Source organism: Vulpes lagopus, chromosome 3 (genome assembly GCF_018345385.1).
Source record: "Vulpes lagopus strain Blue_001 chromosome 3, ASM1834538v1, whole genome shotgun sequence".
Classification (NCBI taxonomy): Eukaryota; Metazoa; Chordata; class Mammalia; order Carnivora; family Canidae; genus Vulpes; species Vulpes lagopus.
In genome coordinates this window covers 126,922,816-126,938,286 of record NC_054826.1, presented here as the reverse complement: position 1 = coordinate 126,938,286, position 15,471 = coordinate 126,922,816, and the positions used below count along the sequence as shown (strand labels likewise).

The 15,471-nt window shown below is 49.6% G+C and overlaps 2 protein-coding genes across 4 annotated transcripts; both read left to right on the top strand.

Moving 5' to 3' along the window:
- The first annotated feature begins 3,919 nt into the window (after nt 1-3,919).
- Nucleotides 3,920-10,704, top strand: ZNF263 (zinc finger protein 263). Of its 3 annotated transcripts, XM_041748950.1 has the most exons (6): nt 3,920-4,596; nt 5,432-5,612; nt 6,105-6,178; nt 6,461-6,587; nt 8,048-8,164; nt 8,644-10,704. In XM_041748950.1, the coding sequence occupies exons 1-6, from the start codon at nt 4,210-4,212 to the stop codon at nt 9,810-9,812; spliced, it is 2,055 nt and encodes a 684-aa protein (XP_041604884.1). In that variant the 5' UTR covers nt 3,920-4,209; the 3' UTR covers nt 9,813-10,704. The 3 variants fall into 3 exon arrangements, with proteins under 3 accessions (XP_041604884.1, XP_041604885.1, XP_041604886.1); XM_041748951.1 differs by lacking the exons at nt 5,432-5,612; nt 6,105-6,178; XM_041748952.1 differs by lacking the exons at nt 6,105-6,178; nt 8,048-8,164; nt 8,644-10,704 and having other exon boundaries at nt 6,461-6,577.
- Nucleotides 10,705-13,696: 2,992 nt separating this feature from the next.
- LOC121487095 (wiskott-Aldrich syndrome protein homolog 1-like) lies at nt 13,697-15,424 on the top strand. Its single transcript, XM_041748538.1, has 3 exons — nt 13,697-13,708; nt 14,045-14,583; nt 15,075-15,424. The coding sequence occupies exons 1-3, from the start codon at nt 13,697-13,699 to the stop codon at nt 15,226-15,228; spliced, it is 705 nt and encodes a 234-aa protein (XP_041604472.1). The 3' UTR covers nt 15,229-15,424.
- Nucleotides 15,425-15,471: the final 47 nt, after the last annotated feature.

Sequence of the window (15,471 nt, the reverse complement as noted above, 5' to 3'; positions counted from 1 at the left end):
CATGTGAGGGGGGAGATAAAAGTTGTATTAAACCAGAAATGGGAATGATAGAAACCCTAAGTAAAGCTTTTTACTCCAATTAAGTCTGATGTTTTCCTTCTTCCCTTGTATCCAATGAACACTGGCTCTTCTCTGTGCTCTGCTGGGAAGCTCAGGCTAGGCTTTGGTATATAAGGAAGACAGGAAACATAAGTTTGGGTCACCACTGATTGTTGCTGGATTCAGGCTCATTTCTGGAGCAGATGGTCTCTCTATATACTGTTTCCTCAGTTAGGATGATTTCACCTAGAACCTCTGTCAAGCAGTATTTCAGTGTTAAAACCAAAACGATGGGAAAGCTTTTGTGCTCAATTCCAAGCTATTGTCCTCCATCCAATCTGTGGACAAAGAGTGAATTGATTCTGTGGTAAAATCAATGCACTAAATTAGTTTTACACTACCATTTGAATGTTTTGTTAAAAAAATTACCTAAGTCAGGACTAAAATGTGATGTTAATCGTCCTAAAATTCTGACTGTGTCAAAGCTGAGAAACACTCTTATTGAGTCCAAAGAGAAGAGAGAGAGAGCTAAAAGTGGGAATTTGAGAACTGTGTCCTGGATTAATTTCAGTTAAGAGATTTTCAAATAAAAATTGATGTCTGAACTTGGTTGGTGGTGACCAGCAAATACTGTCTTTAGATGTTTCTTTTAGCTAAAGCCTACAAGTGGATTATCTTGAAGTTCGCCATAACAACCATCTAACAGTGTTTCTGGCAATCCAAAGACTGTAAAATCCTGTCTGGCTCAGTTTCCTGCAGTGTCCTACCACTGCTTCCCTCGCTGAGAGAGGAGTTATGGCTTGCAACGTCTTTCTGTGTCCCTTCCTGCTCCTCACCCCTGACAGAATTAACTGCTCTGCAATAAAATGTGGGATGGTAAATGGTGGCTTATCATTCTAATAGAGGAAAATGTGTAAATATTAACATTACCAAACACTATTAGCAAGTTAGTTTGGCTACTGTTAATCTAGAGGAATATTTAAATTCTAGAACATTTTTATCAAAATATAGGAAGTAGAGCAAAATGCCTTATTTTATATTTTCACAAGAAAGGCAACATATTTCAGATTAATACAAATAAAATATATTTAAATGAAGTGCCATTTAGAGTCAATATTTTGTTTATAATTGGATTTCAAAGCTCGGAGTAAGATCAAAGAGAAATTTCATACAAGTAAAGCCAAACCCTGAGTCATAAATAGCAGGAAATCTGTAGTCCAATAAAGTGGGATGAAACCACAGCTGGGAGAGTGGCAAATAGCAAAGGCTTAGGGTGACAGAAGCCTGGAGGCCAGGGTATCCTCAGGTGAGAGGCAGGGAAAGCAACATTTCAGACTGGCAGGAGCTGCTGCTTTCTCTGCTCCCTCACCAAAGACCACAGACCAGAGTGTCTTAACATTGTATATTTCACCAAACACTGGTTTGAAGACTACACACAGACAACTGCCCCACTGAGTGCAAGAGGATCTATAAGACCTAGGCGAGGACTGAAACTAATCCAGGACAGAATCTAGTGACCATAACAGCCAAGGCCAGGACTAATAGGGGTTCTTTATCTCAGATTCAAATTTGTTCTCTGTTATAATCATCAGGGAGCCACCGGCAAGCTGAGGACAAGAAATTATATGAAAGTAGAATCAATAATGGTCTCCAGAGGGCATACTTCCTTCTCTGAACTTTTCACCAAAGACCTAAAATAGTGGTTCTTAATCTTTTTAGTGGTTTTGAGAACTTGATAAAAGCCATGGATCTGCTTCCTAGGAGCATACACATATATACCCAGTTTTGCATACAATATCAAAAGTTACAAGCTCTCCAAATCTAACTATAGTGGCCCTCCAGAACTGCCCTGGCCTGTACAGTAGCTACTAGGTGGCACTTAGCAACACCAGGTGCATTTCACCATCTCAGTAAGTTCTACTGGACAGGGCTGCTCTATAATTTTATGGACTGTAGGTTAAGAACTCCTGCCCCATATGAGCCTCTGTAGATCTACCGGCCTATATCCTACTCCCAGTAATATGCTGGCTATTTTTTTTTCTGTCTGAATATAGATAAGCCTCAAAGAAACAAAAACGAACACAAACAGTAATTTTGAATAATGCAGAAAGTCCATCTAGCTTCAAGTCCCCATTAATAATCTAAACTTAAATAGCAGGTGATTCATTCTTTCCCATCTCAAGGTATAATGTGGTTTTGCAAACATTCCCATGTCCTACATCCTGCAATAAAAATCCAAGTGGCTTTTCTGTGAGATAGGGTGTGCATTAGTAACAGCTAGTATGACATGGAGTTCATGCCGAGTGCCAGGTACCATCCTAGCATCCTACATGTTAGCTCATTTAATCCTCACCCAATGTTACAAGGTGGGGATAGTCTTATCCCCTCAAAAGAAATGAAAGAGCTAAAGTTTGGGGATTGGTGGGATTAAATAATTTGAGAGAACGTGGGAAATGCCAGCAAAGTGGGGTGATTCTAGGTTAGAATCTGTAGTTTCCTGGGATGCCTGGGTGGCTCAGCGGTTTAGCGCCTGCCTTCAGCCCAGGGCGTGATCTTGGAGACCCAGGAGTCGTCCCACATCGGGCTCCCTGCAGAGAGCCTGTTTCTCCTTCTGCCTAGGTCTTTGCCTCTCTCTGTGTGTGTCTCACATGAATAAATTTAAAAAAAAAAATCTGTAGTTTCCTGCAATAGTCGGAAACAGAAAATAGCCTTAGAGGACTCTGAGGTCTCACGCCTCGATAAGGGTTTCTGAAATGTACCTATACCTGCCTGCGTGTTCTGAGGCTGGGGCCACATGTGGCCACCGCTTTTCCTCGAAAGGCACAAGAAAACCCAAAATACTCAGGACTCTTTCCACCCAGTCGTCCAAAGCCAGCCTGTCCTCACATCACCCGTTATTATTGTGGCAGCCTGAACTTGAAGACAGACTGAACAAAGCGTTAACTGTTACACGGGGATGGTCTCCGTCCTACAGGTTTGTGTGCCATGAGCGTCTAGCTGCATTGGGCAAGCGCTGAATAAAAGGTTACAGGTTGTCACGATCGACTCCTACGACGCCCCATCTCCTGAGCCCACGGGCCTGACTGTCGCTGGAGGGAAAGTTGCTGAGCCGACTCTCCGGGTTCCCTCCGTTCGCCCCTCGCAGTGAAGTTCACAGCTTTCGTCACGAGACCTAGGACCCAAGAGGGAGCTGAACACGATCCCGCCCTCGCAGGGGTGGACACTGAGTGGCACGTCCTGGGTCACCAGGAGCCTCAGGTACAGCGAGCGGCACACAGGACTCACCGGCGCCTGCCAAGGGGCCGCGGGTGCAGGCGCCGGCGCAAGCGCGGAGCGCGCCACAGACTACATCTCCCGGCAAGCCTCGCGGCGACGTTGACCCGGGCGGGTCCGCACGCTTCCCTCCCACCCCGGCGCCGAGCGGCGGCGGAGAGGAGCCTGGCTTGCGTGCTGCTGAGGCCGTCGGGTCTCCGGCGCCCTCTCCTGCACCCCCGAGTAACCAGAGCGAGGGGGAACTGCTCTTAAGTCCCTTATGACCAGGACAGTAGTTCTCAAACTTCTGTCTGGTGGAAGAGCATGTAAACAGTTCAGATTGCCGGGCTCCACCCGACACTGACGCGCTGGATTTCACGTGGCTCGGGAATTTTCACTTCATTAGGTTTTCTGGGAATTCTGATCCGGTTGCCCACTGGCCACGCCCTCAGGCTTGTTTTCCAGTAAACTTAACCGGCCCCGCCTCTCGTCTCCAATTGGCCCGTCGCTTGTCCCGCCCCTGCAGTGAAATCTTCCCTTGTGATTGGTCGGCGGTGAGGCTGACCCAACGGACGCGAGAGTTCGCGGATCGTGACCCGGAAGTTGGTCCCGAGGTTGCGCCGTTGGCTGCGGCCGCCTGACGCGCGTTGGGACTTCCGGCGTGAAGCCGAGCGCCTAGTCTCGCCTGAGACCGCGACGAGGTTGAAAGCGCGGCGTTGTGGTCCTGCCTGGTGAGGTCCTGCTGGTGACGGGACAGGCGGCTGGCGCGGCGGCGCCCGTGGTCGACTGAGGCCAAGGCCCCGGAGCCGGCTGCGCCCGTGCTGGGCCCCTCGGCCTGGATTTGCAGTCGCGGGGTCTGGGGGCCTTCCCTGGCGGGCGCAGCTGATTTCAGGGCCAAAGCGCACCCGGGGCCTTGCGATGGCGTCGGGCCCGGGCCCCCAAGACCGGGAAGGGCTCCTGATAGTGAAACTAGAGGAGGACTGCGCCTGGAGCCAGGAGCTGCCCCCATCGGATCCAGGGCCCAGTCCTGAGGCCTCCCACTTGCGTTTTAGACGGTTCCGCTTCCAAGAGGCCGCTGGGCCCCGGGAAGCCCTCAGCCGGCTCCAGGAGCTTTGCCACGAGTGGCTGCGGCCTGAGATGCGTACCAAGGAGCAAATCCTGGAGCTGCTGGTACTGGAGCAGTTCCTGACCATCCTGCCCCAGGAGATCCAGAGCAGGGTGCAGGAGCTGCATCCGGAGAGCGGCGAGGAAGCAGTGACCCTTGTGGAGGACATGCAGAGAGAGCTTGGGAGACTGAGACTACAGGTGAGACAAAGAGCTTTTTCTGCGGTTTGGCCCCGAGGACTAGGACGTGGCGGCCCTGTTCTCCATACCTTTAGTTGGTCCCTCGAGTAGATTTTCTGTGAGCAAGAAGTGTTTTCATAGTTTGGTCAGGAAGATGCATTTTCCAGGTTTTCCCCGGAAGGACAGAGTGAGCTGTGAAGAATGCCCCATTTCCACATGGAGGCAGGGGTTTTGCCTTAGTGTGACCCCCAGAGTTAATTTGCAGGATTCAAATCCTCATTCTGCTCCTTAAAAGCTTTGTGACTTTGGGCAAGTTAGTTAATCTCTTTGAGCTTCAGATTTGCCGTTAGTAAGGTGAGAATGATAAAATACCTTTCTAGGTTTGTAGGGAGAGCATCATGTAGTTTTGATCACACCATTGGCTCTTAGTGCTTAATGGCTGTTAGGTGCAGCAACCTCGTTTCCTCTGCAGAGTTAGGTCAGGATACTAGTAAATTTAGAAAAACAGTTTGGCAGTGAGGCTCTGCGGGCACTCGCCCACAGGATCACCAAAATTCTGGAGGAATGGAAGCATTAGAGTGGGGGAAGGCAAGAGGAAGTCAGGTGTGTCAGAGAGGTGTGCAGGAAAGGTTTGCCCTGGGAGTGGAAGCCCTCGCTGCCACATATAGGATCAGGAAGGCTTTTTTTTCCCCCCACATATAGGATCAGGAAGGCTTTTACTGTAAACTACTCTTCTCTTTTGCTGGATCCAAAAGGATTGACTGGTTTTCTGTCGAAGGTTTGCCTTCAATTCTGTACTAATTTCCCTTGCTGTCAGGCCCTGTTGTGATGATGAGTGATGTGGGTTGGTTCCCAGGTCACAAACCATAGGCGGGGAACAGAAGTGCTTTTGGAGGAGCCTTTGCCTCTGGAAACAGCACGAGAGTCACCGAGCTTCAAGTTGGAGCCAATGGAGACTGAGCGAAGCCCTGGCCCCAGGCTGCAGGAGCTGCTAGGCCCCAGCCCCAAAAGGGACCCCCAGGCTGTAAAGGAGAGGGGTGAGGAACAGTTATCTGGGCTGGTGGGAGGGAGGAGGGGCTTTGGGGTTGTCCCGTGACACCAGCAAGTGGAGTTCGGTCACCTAGGTGAGGGAATTTCAGATCTTAGGGTTCCAAGATGTGGAGTAGGACCTAAAAGTGGTGGATTGGGTTCTTTTGGGGATGGGAGGAGGGTGGGGGGTTTGTAAGTAAGCCCTTCTGTATGCTGAACACAGACATTTACAGCTTTGAATGATTGGGGGCTTGAATGCTGCAGGCCAGCAGGGAAGTTTACTGGTGATCATGTCTGTCCTGTCTGCCCACCCCCCCCACCCCCCACCCTCACACTCTGCCATTTTTGATATTGTTTTATTATGCTTATGTTGCCTTCTTTTGTGCATTATTCAGTCCTCAGCAGAGACTGGGTGTTGGGGAATGGATACCATGCTATAATAATCCTTGGGTTCCCAAGAATTACAAACGCCATTCTCATCATGATTTCTGTCACTTCAGCATTGTCTGCTCCCTGGTTTTCTCTCTTTCCTGCTGAAGGAAACATGGAAGACAAGGAGATGACTGGGCCCCAGGTGATGTGGAAGTTCCCGTTGTCTCCCCCAGCACCTCTCCCCGCAGTTGCTCTTAATGGGGGATGGGGTCTTTTTGCCTCTCAGAGAGGATCCTTTCTCCCTCACCATGTGCAGCCTCCCCCCCCTTCTTTATTTATTTCCTCCACACCTCACTTGTGGGCCTGGCACCCTTCTTCCCCATGAAATGTATCCTTGGCCCCCTGGGTTTTGCCTCCATAACTCATGACTGCTTGAATTGTTCTTGGTGCCTCAGGGGCTAAAGGAGATCTTGTGCTGTTTCAGTTGCCTGAGAGCTTAGAGGACGTGGCTATGTACATCTCCCAGGAGGAGTGGGGGCATCAGGATCCTAGTAAGAGGGCCCTCTCCAGGGACACGGTGCAGGAGAGTTATGAGAATGTGGACTCACTGGGTAAGGACTTCTTTTCCAGGGATGAAGACTGAGCTGCTTCTGACCAGGGACCTGTCCGTTAGTCACTCACCTCCAGGACATAAGTTCTGAGTTTCGCCAGAAGACCTCCCTTTTTCTAAAGCACACTGGATGAAGATCAGTTAAACATTTGGCCGATGGCACAGTTGGCACACTTATGACCCCCAGCTGCCAGAACAGAAGGCAGGGAGTCTGAGCTTTCATAGACTTCCCAGGGCAGAACAAATCAAATCCACTGACAGCCTCCCCCACCCTTGCATCATATACACCCAGTTCTTGATGCCCTGCAACTGTGAGATGCTTATTCCTCTGACCTCATTTGTACTTTCTATGCTTCACTAGTATTTCTAGGCCCTTCCCCAGCTTTCAGGAGGCACTGGCATCAACATTCCATCCTAACAGTTATCCCAGCCCTTAAAAATTCGGGAGCGGGAAGGCCTTTTGGAAATTTGAAAATGATGCATGTGTGTAAAACAGGATCAATAAATTAAGATGCATCTATGAGTTAGACTATTATGCAGAGATTCAAAATGAGGCTTATAAAACATGGCAAAAGGCTGATAGTTGGATCTAAGTAAAGAGTGTACAGGTATTGTAGAATTCCTTCAACTTTGGATGTGGGAAAATTCTTATAATAAAAAGTTGTAGGAAGTCTTAAAAATGTAAAACAATTCTGTGTATGTTACCATTATAGCTGTATTGATACATGGTAGGAAAGAGTCACATGCACTTTGTTTTCACACATCAAGTGTTTTTAAAGAGAGGCATAGCTGTAGGCTCACTTGCACTAATTCTGCATGGGGTCACCACTAGGTTTGGTTCCCTTCAGTGGGCCATGGTTTGGTGCCCTAATTTGAGCATAGCTTTCAGTGAGTGCTGTATAGGAAGAGAAATTTGGATCACAAGTTTTTAGAACTAAGCCATTTAAAGTCCATGTTTGCTCGGATTAGAGTGAGGTTTTAGTTTTAGCATAGCAGAGGAATGATACTCTTGGGTTTTAACCTCAGGGTCCTCTCAGAGCCCTAGATTTCTTTCTGATTGTTCATCATATTATGTTTTCTCCTGGAGTTGTCTAGTGCAACTTAGTTCTAGTTTATATTTATCTGTGAGGGTCAGGGCTTTATGATATTAAACTAATTCCTCAAGACCTGATCATTCTAATCACGTTTGTTTGGTTTAGTTACAAAAGTATACATTCTTGTTGGAGAAGATCCCAAGTACTACAAAAATGTAAAAGGAAAAAGCCATAGTTTCCCTACTCCAGTTTCTTTCTCTGGAGGTAACCACTGAGAACAGTTGGGTGTACGTTCAAATAATTGCCATCAGATTTATTGCACCTTCTGTGAATATGTTCTCTGAGTGCAGGGAACAAGATTAACTGTTTCTTCTGCCTGGTAGAGGAAAGTGGTGACATAGAAATTTCTTTCTTTCATTGTGAACAGAGTCTCAGGTTCCTAGGCAAGAGGCCCTGAGCACCCAGGTGGAACGAGGAGGAAAGCCGTGGGATCCGAGTCTTCAGACTTGCAAGGAGGGCTTGAGTCCCAGAAGCCCAGCTCCAGGTAAGGAGTGATGATGAGCAGTCTGCCCAGCTAACCTTGTGCTATTGGGAGGGAGGCATCTGAGGATTTGGCTGTAGAGCTAGTCCATCACTGCTGCCAGGAAGATACATTGCTTCCTGTATCTCTATTGCCCACTTGCACCCCTGGGTGCAGAATATAAGGCGTTCACCCCTGGGGCCCACCCTAGTCCCAGCTCTGCTCCATCCCACCCATTTCCACAGGGCAGCAGCCAGACCCTCAGTTGTAGAGGGAGTTGGGGGCCTGTATGAAGGAATTCGGGACTGGTCTGAGCGAGCACTGGTTCCTGAGCAATGGCCACACCCCTTTTCCTCTCCAGAGTGCTCTGCCTACATGGGGAAAATGGGAAACTAGAACTAGCCCTTCTGGCCTTTTGATCTACATGGAGTAGTAGATAGGTGGGATTTCCTTTTCTGTGGCATAGGAATAACATAGGGGTTTGATTTCTCTTGCTCTGCCAGGAGAAGAAAAGTTTGAGAACCAGGAAGAAGGTACTCAGTCCGTTTCCCCTGAGAGCGTCCGCCCACAGGCACTGCTGCCAGGCCAGGCCAGAGGGGAGGTACCCTGGAGTCCTGAGCAGGGAAGGCCTCAGGACAGGGCAGACGGGCACTGGGAGCCTCCCCCAGAGGAAGGGATGGAGCCGTCCTTAGTAGGGGCCACAAGTTGCAGAGAACTGGGGCGACCAAAGGATTTGCAGCCGAAGAAGCTCCACTTGTGTCCCTTGTGTGGCAAAAATTTCTCTAACAATTCGAACCTAATTAGGCACCAGAGAATACATGCAGCAGAGAGACTGTGTATGGGTGTGGAGTGTGGCGAAATCTTTGGTGGGAACCCACACTTTCTGTCACTACATAGAGCACACTTGGGAGAGGAGGCCCATAAGTGCCTGGAATGTGGAAAGAGCTTCAGTCAGAATACCCACCTGACTCGCCATCAGCGCACCCACACGGGGGAGAAACCCTATCAATGTAACATATGTGGAAAAAGCTTCTCTTGCAACTCAAACCTTCACAGGCACCAGAGGACACACACAGGCGAAAAGCCCTACAAGTGCCCTGAGTGTGGGGAGATCTTTGCTCATAGTTCCAATCTTCTTAGACACCAAAGGATTCACACAGGAGAGCGACCTTATAAGTGTGCCGAGTGTGGGAAAAGTTTCTCTCGCAGTTCACACCTCGTCATACACGAAAGAACTCATGAGAAAGAGAGGCTTTACCCCTTCTCTGAGTGTGGGGAAGCAGTGAGTGACAGCACTCTTTTTCTTACAAATCATGGAACCCACAAAGCAGAGAAAAAACTCTTTGAATGCTTGACTTGTGGGAAAAGCTTCCGGCAGGGCATGCACCTCACCAGACATCAGAGAACGCACACAGGGGAGAAACCATATAAGTGTAACCTTTGTGGGGAAAACTTTTCTCATAGATCAAACTTAATCAGGCACCAGAGAATTCACACGGGAGAGAAACCCTATACCTGTCATGAGTGTGGAGACAGTTTTTCTCACAGCTCCAATCGGATTCGTCATCTGAGAACCCATACGGGAGAGAGACCTTATAAATGTTCTGAATGTGGAGAGAGTTTTTCTCGGAGTTCCCGCCTTATGAGTCACCAGAGAACTCACACGGGATAGAAAACAATGGGATTTCTCTTTGGCCCAGATAAAGCAGCACACTCTGAGGGTCGTCCTGTTAAGAGCTGGTGTTCTCTGCCCAGCCCACCAAATGATCTGTTTTTAAAGTAATTACTATAAAAATGAACAAGATGGGGGTTATAATGAGGGAGGGGCAGGGGCAGCAAAGGATGAGTGTAGAACTAAGACGGAACTCTGGCTGAACTATTGAGGGTGGCAAGTGTTTGAGGTGACGTGCTCAGGGCGGAGTTCTCTCTGAAGTGTCTTATCCTGGGTACGTGTACTCCCCTCGGTCTGTTCAGCCAGGTTGTGATTTGGGTGCCTTACTGTGTCCATTGTTTGTCCCAACGACTCTGGGAATCCGTGTGGCTTTCTGTTACTGCTTCCTCACTTGGAATGTTCAGCAGGAGCATTTGGACTCCTGAGGCCCTTGTGACCAAAGAAGGGCAGAGTATTCTGGGTAACCAGCTCATGGCAGCAGAAGACTGGTGAGTTGCACCTCCCTTGAAAGCCCTGGCTGGGAGTCCAGGGCAGTCCAGGGCAGCCACCACAGCGCCTCTCTGACAGAAGGGCCCGTGCACAGGCCAGGCAAGTAAACGTCACCTTAGACAAAAAGGAACCAGAGACCCGAGGGAAACAGTAAGGTGGAGTTTGCAGTTCAGCCCAAGTATTGGCAGAGGAAACCAGATTCTGAATTCATTTTCCCTTGCAGAGATTAAGACTCCCCCACTTCTGTCCAAGAAAGAAACAGAGCCTGGGTCTCCAGAGGGTTCCGTGAAAGGCAGGGTTCCCTGGGAGGCTTTGCAAATGCGGATCGGATCCTGGGGAAATTGGGATTCATGCCTTTCCTTGTTGAAAATATGTTTGGATGGTAATAAATATCTTCAGGAGACATGAAAGTGTGCAACTCTTCATTAAGGACCTTTTGTTTTGGCCTTCAGTGTTGATTTGTCTCCATCTGCTTTGGATAGAGGACCGCCTTTTTCTGTGGTTCATCAAAGAAGGTTTGGATGAGGTCTGTTGAGGTAGGGTGTGGCCCAGCCAGCTCCAGGCTGAGACTGCTTCGAGGTAAGGAAGGGTCAAGCCCAGTCGCTGCTTAGGTCATGTTGTCCTGAGGGTCTCCAGGAGGCTTCTTTCCTTGCGGTGGTGGACAGCAGTAAGAATGTCTTGATTTTTTTTTTTTTTTTTTTTTTTTTTTTAGAATGTTCACTTGTCACAAAGCTGAAGGAAAATCTGACTTAAAAGACAGGACATGATTGATTTATTGCCTGTTAGTGGAGGAAAAATAATGGGGAGGGCAAAAGTTTTTTTTTTTTTTTTTTTTAAGATTTATTTATTCATGAGAGACAGAGAGAGAGGCAGAGACATAGGCAGAGGGAGAAGCAGGCTCCTCGCAGGGAGCCGGTCGTGGGACTCGATCCCACATCCCGGGGTCATGACCTGAACCGCTGAGCCACCCACACATCCCTATGAGTAGGAAATTCTGATGCCAGGAAAACCTCTTAGGATTTGGCCCTGGAGGAAGATAGCTAACTGCTCTGAGGGAGAAAAAGATGGAACATTACTTGGCAACTGGCTAGCAAATACACCAATTTTAAGTGAGAGAAACCACCTGTACACCCCTCATCCCCATTTCCTTTTCAGTCTTCTCTTAGCCCTGCCTCAGTTTGTCCTTGGTTTTCTGAGCCAATTTTTAAAAATTTTAGTTTCTTATTTTTTTTCCTTTGTGCACAAGGGGGCAGAGGTAGTACAGGGTTTGAGGAGCAAGGGAGAGGAGGAAGATTTGAGAGGGGAATTTAGGATCATTAGGACAGGGCTGGTAAGGCTGCTGAAATGAAATGTGTGGGTAACATTAAGCTGATGTTACTGAGCACTCTCTTGAGTTAAGATGGCACCTTCAGGGAACTGTAAGTCTCCTGAGAATGGAAGGCATCCCTCCCCCACAGTGTCACTCCTGCAGATCTGATGCTGGTCCAACCGCTGTTGCTTCTACTCGGAGCACTGCAGCATCAGGCTAGAGCAATGAGTGCCCCCAGGAATTCACTCCCTGTCCTAAAGACGCTTTCCAATAGGAAGCCCCCCAGCCCCTTGTCTAGCTCCCCTTCTAGCAAATTCACAAGCAAAGCTGTTCTTGGCTGTCTTAATGAGATGATTTCACACAATATTCCATGTGAAATATTTACCTCAGCACCTGGCACATAGAAAATACTCATCTATTTGTGTTATATGCGGGCGGTTAATACTGGTAAGACTGCCTTTCTTCTAAGCACTTGCAACTGATGCCAATGTGAGACCACACTAGCAGAAATTTTAGGGAGCAATCTGTTCCAGGAAAGATTGAGGATTTCCTTTTTTATCTTTTTTAAAGATTTTATTTATTCATGAGAGAGATAGAGGCAGGCTCCATGCAGGGAGCCCAATGTGCAACTCCATCCTTGGACTCCAGGATCATGCCCTGGGCCAAAGGGAGACGCTTAACCACTGAGCCACCCAGGGATCCCAGGATTGAGGATATCTTCCTTGTCCTATCAAAGAGCAGGTTGGAGGTCTTTACTGCAGGCTCTCATGAAGTCACTGCAAGGGATGGCCAAGTGTGTGCCTTTTACATTTCTATTTTAACGTTGCACACACGCTTTTTAGGTTTATACTTTTACCCGCTGGTCCTTGAAAAAGAAACTGGAAGTCTCCAACTGGCTTTTATGTCAATGGGAGACTGACACCGGGGCAATAAAGACCCTTGCCCCCTCAGCTACAGAGGACACCTGGGTGACATGGACTGTCCCTGGAGAAATTTTTTTTTTTTTTTTAATGATAGGCACACAGTGAGAGAGAGAGAGAGAGGCAGAGACATAGGCAGAGGGAGAAGCAGGCTCCATGCACCGGGAGCCCCATGTGGGATTCAATCCCAGGTCTCCAGGATCGAGCCCTGGGCCAAAGGCAGGCGCTAAACCACTGCACCACCCAGGGATCTCTGGAGAAATGGTAATACCGAAGACCAGTGGAAGGACTCCTGGGTGGAGAATTACCACATTTAAACACTGAAAAAACCTGGCTGGCAGGGGCAGATTAAGAGCAGCAGGCCAGACATCACTGAGGACAAACCTTTTAAGGCCAGAGACTGGAAAAATTAGTACTAAACTTTTGTTCTCCAGAAAAACGCATCAGAAATTTTAATTACAGTAAGAAAGATTTATGGGTCTCGAAATCATCTGAAATTCCAGGTTTTGCAGCCCCAGCCGTTTTAAGAAGAATATACTGTTTGAATTACACTGTCAACTGGTAGAGTTTTGCAAAATCATCACTGCTTTAAGACTTGTAATTTTTTAAAACGTTTCACAAACATTTGAAACAACTAAGTCATTAAAAAGTTCTTAATGTGTTACGGGAAACTAGCAAATTTATTAGTACTGGGAGACCAACTTCTTTGGGTGTCAGCAGCTCAAAAATAGTTAAGATTAATTTAAAGCAAAAGTGTGTTTATTAGAAAAAATATAAGTGCATTTGTCCTTTTAGCCTTCAATCCAGCTTGCAAACGCTTCTGATTAAAATCGGACTTCCATTTCAGTTGAAAGGGAGACTCAATTTCTGATGAAGTGATTTTTTGCTGTGTGTGGCTTCAGGTAGCAGGTAGGGAGCAGTGGGAACGGTCTAGGTGAATTCAACAATGACAAAATGGTTGATTAAAAATCGTTCAGACCAGCGACATTCGGACACATCTTCCAGGTAACGTCCTCAGTTTATCACTGAAATGTCCCAGAAGTTCTAGGCAGACATCAATGGTGACAGGCCAGGTTCCAGACCTCCAGGGAGGTGGTCAGATTGCCACAAAGGGTAGGGAAAGAAAACCGGTTTCTCTCTTAAACCCAGGGCTGTGTTTGGCCATAATGCGGAGGGGTGTCGGCCTCCGTACCCCCACTTGCCCTCAAGGCAGGAAAGCGGCCTAGAACCCGGGTGCGAGTCCCTACCCCGAGGGTGAAGCTGCTGGAGGGGAGGGCCCGGGCTTCTCCGTGGAGCTCTAGTCCTGAAAAGATGAGGTGAGCCCCGTCCCGGCGGCCCGCCCGCGCTCCAGCCCCGCGAGGACGGCTCCCGCGCGGCCCCGGGAGGAGCACGAGCTGGCGGGGGCGGGGCGCTCGGCGGTCACGTCCCCACTAACCTCCCCCGACTGCGCCCAGCCTCTGGGCCCCGGGACCACACCCGGAGACCGCGCGCCGCCTCCCCAGCCCCGCCTCTAGCCCGTCCCCGGAATTCGGTGCCGGCGCCCGCCCCGCGCGCTCCCCCCGGCCCGCGCCCCGGCCCCCCCCCCACGCCTCAGCCGCTCTGCCCGGCGCCCAACCCTGCGGCTGCGCGCTCCCCTCGGGCCGCTCCCCGCCCGCAGTCGCCCCGTCCTGGCCGCTCTAGCCCGCCTGGCGGGAGTTCTATGGCGGCGCCGGGGGCGGGGGGCCGCGTCTCCCCGAGGGCCCGCCCCACCCTCTCCCCCGCTCCCGCCGCTCGGGCTCGCGGGGCCGGCGCTGCCCACGGGTCTCGGGCTTTCCGCTCCCCCTCCCCAGCCGGCGCGGAGGGCGCCGTCGCACTCCCCGGAACTCTCCTCCTCCTCTCGGTTGTGCGCCTCCCTGGGCCCCGCGGCGGGCCCCGCTCTCTCGGCCCAGCAGGGGGCGAGCGCAGCCCGGGTGGTGCGGCCGCCGGGAAGGGCCGGCCTGCGCGCGGGCCCTGAGGCCGACGGGAAGCCCCGGAGGCGCCTAACCCGATTCGATCCGGACGCCCGGGCTACGGGGTGAGAAAGGAGTGGGGGGAGGGCAAGCGAGGAGACTGAGGCAGTTGTTCAGGCAGGGGTGATGGCAGCCCGGACCAGGACACGAACAGCGGGGACGGAGAAGTGGGCACGAAGGGTAAGCCATTTAGGACGGAGAACCGACCGAACCTTACGAGGGCCCAGACGGAAGTCTGAAATCCTGGGACGACATGGGACGAAAATTTGGCTCGGACTTGTCTTTCCTGCTCTTCTTTGCCAGTGGCCACTACGGCAGACATCCCGGGACTATCCCGGGACGTTGCAGTTTCCCAAGAAGACGCACTCCCGCATGCGGAGCCGGAGCTCTTTGCCCAGATTGCCCTTCCATTGCCCGCCCTAAACTTTAAAGCCCAGTTTAGAAGTCACTTCTGACCGTCTTACACTTCACCCGCTACCCAAACACTCCCGAACCCTCTACTCATCTAGCACTTACACATTGAACAGTGGTTTGTTCCTGTCGTTTTCTAATTTAGGTCTAAATGCCTAACATGGGGCTCAGTACCTAGCACGGAAAAGCAACGGGAAGCTTCCAGAATCAGTGAATACTTACGAAAAGAGTGTGACTGCGGTCATTTACGCTGGAAATGTACTACCCATGGGGGGTGGGGAGCGCATTTGATGCAGTGACAAAAACTGTCCAGTAAGCTCATCTCACATTCCCATCCATGTCTTCCACAATCCATTCTACCCTAGACTTGAAACGTATGCTAACACTTTAATGCCAAGACCTAAAGCATGTTAAGATAATAAGATATAAAAAATTTTATTTACAGTGTAATCTGCGTACTTTTTAAATACATAAAATACACCAAAATGCTAAACTATCCTTGGTGGACAGAAGTTGGGTGGGTACTTTTCATCATTTTAATA